Here is a 4,513-nt window from a genome sequence, read left to right on the forward strand (position 1 = left end):
TTTAATATGTGCCATTTTGAATGTCTTGCAGATCAGGCCACAACAATGAAATACACAAGAATGTTTATTGATAATAGTGATGATGGATCTATGATGGAGCGATGATGGATCGAAGGTGGATCGATGAGAGATCGATGATGGAGCGATGATGGATCTATGATGGAGCGATGATGGAGCGATGATGGATCGATAATGGAGCGATGATGGATCTATGATGGAGCGATGATGGATCGATGATGGAGCGATGATGGATCGATGATGGAGCGATGATGGATCTATGATGGAGCGATGTTGGATCGATGATGGAGCGATGATGGATCTATGATGGAGCGATGATGGATCGATGATGGATCGATGATGGATCTATGATGGAGCGATGATGGAGCGATGATGGAGCGATGATGGAGCGATGATGGATCGATGATGGAGCGATGATGGATCTATGATGGAGCGATGATGGATTGATGATGGATCTATGATGGAGCGATGATGGAGCGATGATGGATCTATGATGGAGCGATGATGGATCGATGATGGAGCGATGATGGATCTATGATGGAGCGATGATGGAGCGATGATGGATCTATGATGGAGCGATGATGGAGCGATGATGGAGCGATGATGGAGCGATGATGGAGCGATGATGGATAGAGACTCAGGATGGGGGCTCTGTCTCGGGTAATCAGCCGATTCAGAACCCCCCCTCCATGGATGTTATGTGTTAAGGTGAAGATGATAGAGACATGGGGTGGGAGGGTGGGGTCGAGAGAGCAGAGACAACAAGAGATGCTGGGATTGGCCTGTGCATATATAGGCCTTCTGGGTAATTAGAGGCGTGGTTAAAGAGTGGAGGTGTGGTTGCTGGGGAAGTAAGAGGTTGAGGCGTGGTCCCGCTCCCGAACACAAGTTAACGAATAACCTCGTCAACTTCACATCTGAGAGTCCCAGTCACTTGATACCCGATTACTGCATTATTGTTTTTAACTTTTCATGAATGGAGAACAATTTTGGCTTCTTCTCTCAGCTTCTGAAACAGACGTGCAGCATAAGCTCAGGTCTGAGGCGACTGGATTGTGTTTGTGGATCTGCTCAGTCAGAGTTATGTAAGTCTGACTCTCTCTGTTGTTTATCATAGTTACAGCTAAGTCTGTTTGGGCCCCTCCCCTAAACACAGCGCTGTCATCTCCGCTGTGTCCCCTGAACGTCCCCTGAACAGGACAGAGTGTTACACAGAGGAAGGCGGGCCGGGCTCTCTCACACACACACACACACACACACTTACACACACACAAACAAACAAACACATGCATGCACACACACACAAACACGCACAAACACACACACACACAAACAAACAAACACACACACACACAAACAAACACACACACACACACAAACACACACACACACACACACACACACACACTCACGCACGTCACGTAGGCCTACACGGTTCAGATGAGGACAGCCTCAGTCCTGGGCTGAACTCCAGGTTACAAATAAGAGCTGCGGCAGTCCAAGTGGAGCAGAGCAGAGGGAGGTGCAAAGCAGAGGGAGGTGCAGAGCAGAGGGAGGTGCAGAGCAGAGGAGGTGCAGAGCAGAGGAGGTGCAGAGCAGAGGAGGTGCAGAGCAGAGGGGAGGAGGTGCAGAGCAGAGGGAGGTGCAGAGCACACGCGGTAATATTAAGTAAGAGAGAAGAGTGAGAGCCACGTTAGAAACAAGAAGCGGACGAGCACGGCGGACATACGGACCCCCAGAGCCACTGGATTATTTACGACCGGTACGGCACTTTCAACTTTAGAGACTAAATTCTATTTTTGAACATAACACAGAACATTTGTGGTGGTTTGTTTATGTTCTATTTGTTTTTGTTTATTTTAATTGCACTTTTGTATATATGCTATTTTTAAGATTGGTATAGTCTATAGCCTAAAACATTAAGCTCAGCTTAATTAACTGCAATTATCCAGTTGCTATATCCTATAGCAACTGGTCCGTATTGTCATCTAATGTAGCGAAAACATTACTTTTGGGATTTCCGCATGTAAAAGTGAAATGTGAGTGAAGTGCAAACAGGCTGATCGATTTAAAAGTGAGTAAGTTTGTGAAAATGTCTTCGACCAAATTCCAAATTTAAATTGCAAACTTAATTTTAGTCGTTCGTTGGCTTATGCTTATTGGACATATAAGTCTGTCAGTCAAGGGAGTTCTTAGTCAAGTTGTTTTAGTAACACAAAGTGCCAAATAGGATGTTGCTTAGTTGCCTTGTGTTTACAACGGCCATTGCCCTACATTTCGCTGTCCTGAGACATTATGGTACAAGTTGCACCCGTTTTATTGGACAGATGTAATAGTGTTACATAATATTGTGTCGTAATGGCTCTTACGTAACCTTCAAATCCCTTTCCTCTGTTTCGTTATGTGCACTTTAGTGCACTAGGTGGTGCTGCTGCAGCATATTCTAGTTGACCCAACTCTACAAACAATACCCAAGATTCACTGGAGAAGCCCAGGTAGGCTGTGTTCCTCACTTCCGTAGCCTATTTGTATTATTTGCAAAGTTTAAAATAAATAAATTTGACCTCTGCTTTGATAACAGGGTGGACTTATAATTCCCTTGCATCATGTTCGAAAAGGAAAGTATTCTTATGCGGGGCCAACAGGAAACGACCACATTTCAGACCTTGGAGTCTCCAGGGGCCCCTACTTCCTTCACTGATGAAACTGTATCCATGCTGACGTCTAGCAGCCTCCTGGCCCGATCGCTTCTGGGACGTCCTGCTCCCATCAAACGCAAAGAGAGCCCGTCTGCCATTCTGAGACGGAAGCGAGAGTTCATCCCACAGGATAAAAAGGATGAAGGCTACTGGGACAAGAGGAGGAAGAACAACGAGGCCGCTAAGCGTTCCAGGGAGAAGCGCAGAATGAATGACATGGTCTTAGAAAGCAGAGTTTTAGCACTTTTAGAGGAAAATGCTCGACTTAGGGCTGAAATGTTAGCCTTAAAATTCCGATTCGGGCTTGTCAAAGATCCATCTAATGCCACAATATTGCCTCTCACACAGTCCTCTCAGACGAATCCTCAGTATTACCACCAAAGGGAAGAGGCCAATACCTCAAATTCCATTCATAGCAATGCTCAGGTAGGTCACTTTGCCTCCAGGGCTAATAGAGAAGCAGGAAGCATGTCAGAAGACTCAGGGTTCTCAACACCTGGCGGGTCAAGTGTTGGCAGCCCCGTTTTCTTCGACGACCGCATGAGTGACCACGAGAAACTGTCCCCTCATCGAGGAGAGGAGATTGGGTACGAGCTGCACCATTCTCCCAGCGAGGTCCACCACAGCCCGGTAGTATCAGCGGCTAAGATGGACCAAGCAGACACACTCAGAAACCTGCCTCACAAACTGCGCTTCAAGACTCCGGGGACTGGAGACTTGAGCGAGCAGACACTGGACAAGGGACATATGGAGAATGGACACTGGGTGAACCCTGCAGAGGCAGAGGACAGAGCCAGGAGGTCCCCACAGTATACTCCTCTCACAGTGCACGGTCACAGTGACGTTTACCGGCAGGAAAACCACACACTCAAGTCCCAGATCTCGTCCCTGACGGAGGAAGTGTCCCAGCTCAAGAGGCTCTTCACAGAACAGCTCATGGCCAGAGTCTAGGACAAAGCCACAGACACTTTGTATTTCCTCAGCAATACGTTTACATGACAACAACTCTGTCTGACTTAAGACTAAATGCATTTAATCAGACAATGTGCAACATTCTCTAGCCCTGTATGACTATATTGTTAAAAATGTTGAAACAAAAAATTAAGAATTTGGAAAATTAGAACCAAATACTGATAATGTTCATTTGCATTGCATTAAGGAATGTAAAAAAATAATAAATAAAAAAGTTACCGTTTTAACTCAAAAAGGGTTAATTTTGCTCTAAAACAGTAACATGTTGTACAAGTGAAGTTGTGCATGTAAACCTATTGTAGAAGCAAAATACCATTTTACATTTAGTTGAAATATTTTTTTACATTATGTTCTGTACTTGTACTTTCTGAGAATAAATCCCATTGTTGTCTGCAGATTTAAATAATGGCTTTTGCTCAGACACTTGCTGACACAGGGAGCCATGGGTGTGTTTCTGTTTCGTGTGTAATGGTCTCTGCCAACACTGTGACAAATATAGATACATACTGTAAATCAGGTTTATAACAGAACAAGCACAATGGGACAAGAGAGCACAGGCTAAGTGTTGTCCTGTGCGGGGCAGAAGTGAAAGCACCATGTTCCCATCACTGAAGCAGGTTTGTTGAAATGTAAGCGAGATAAAAACCTATTCACTGCGAGAACTCTTATTCTCATTGTGAAGTTAAAGTACGGTAATGACACAACCATTCAAGAACTGTAAATACAGTAATCTACTGTTTATGCATGGGTGCAATGGTTTATCACGTTATGTCTAATGTCAGTATATATTATATATTTGAAAATAAATGCTTGTTTTTATTTTT

General features: G+C 44.6%; 1 protein-coding gene across 2 annotated transcripts; it reads left to right on the top strand.

Annotated features, from left to right (window-relative positions):
* The first annotated feature begins 1,659 nt into the window (after window positions 1-1,659).
* Window positions 1,660-4,513, top strand: nfil3-6 (nuclear factor, interleukin 3 regulated, member 6). 2 transcript variants are annotated; one of them, XM_072443605.1, is made up of 3 exons: window positions 1,660-1,780; window positions 2,433-2,513; window positions 2,600-4,513. In XM_072443605.1, exon 3 carries the CDS (start codon window positions 2,625-2,627, stop codon window positions 3,666-3,668), a length of 1,044 nt encoding a protein of 347 aa, XP_072299706.1. In that variant the 5' UTR covers window positions 1,660-1,780; window positions 2,433-2,513; window positions 2,600-2,624; the 3' UTR covers window positions 3,669-4,513. The 2 variants fall into 2 exon arrangements, with proteins under 2 accessions (XP_072299706.1, XP_072299707.1); XM_072443606.1 differs by lacking the exon at window positions 1,660-1,780 and having other exon boundaries at window positions 2,351-2,513.

The sequence above is a fragment of the Eucyclogobius newberryi genome, unplaced genomic scaffold, assembly GCF_026437365.1.
Source record: "Eucyclogobius newberryi isolate DKJ021-1_F unplaced genomic scaffold, fEucNew1.0.hap1 SCAF_13, whole genome shotgun sequence".
NCBI classification, from domain to species: Eukaryota; Metazoa; Chordata; class Actinopteri; order Gobiiformes; family Gobiidae; genus Eucyclogobius; species Eucyclogobius newberryi.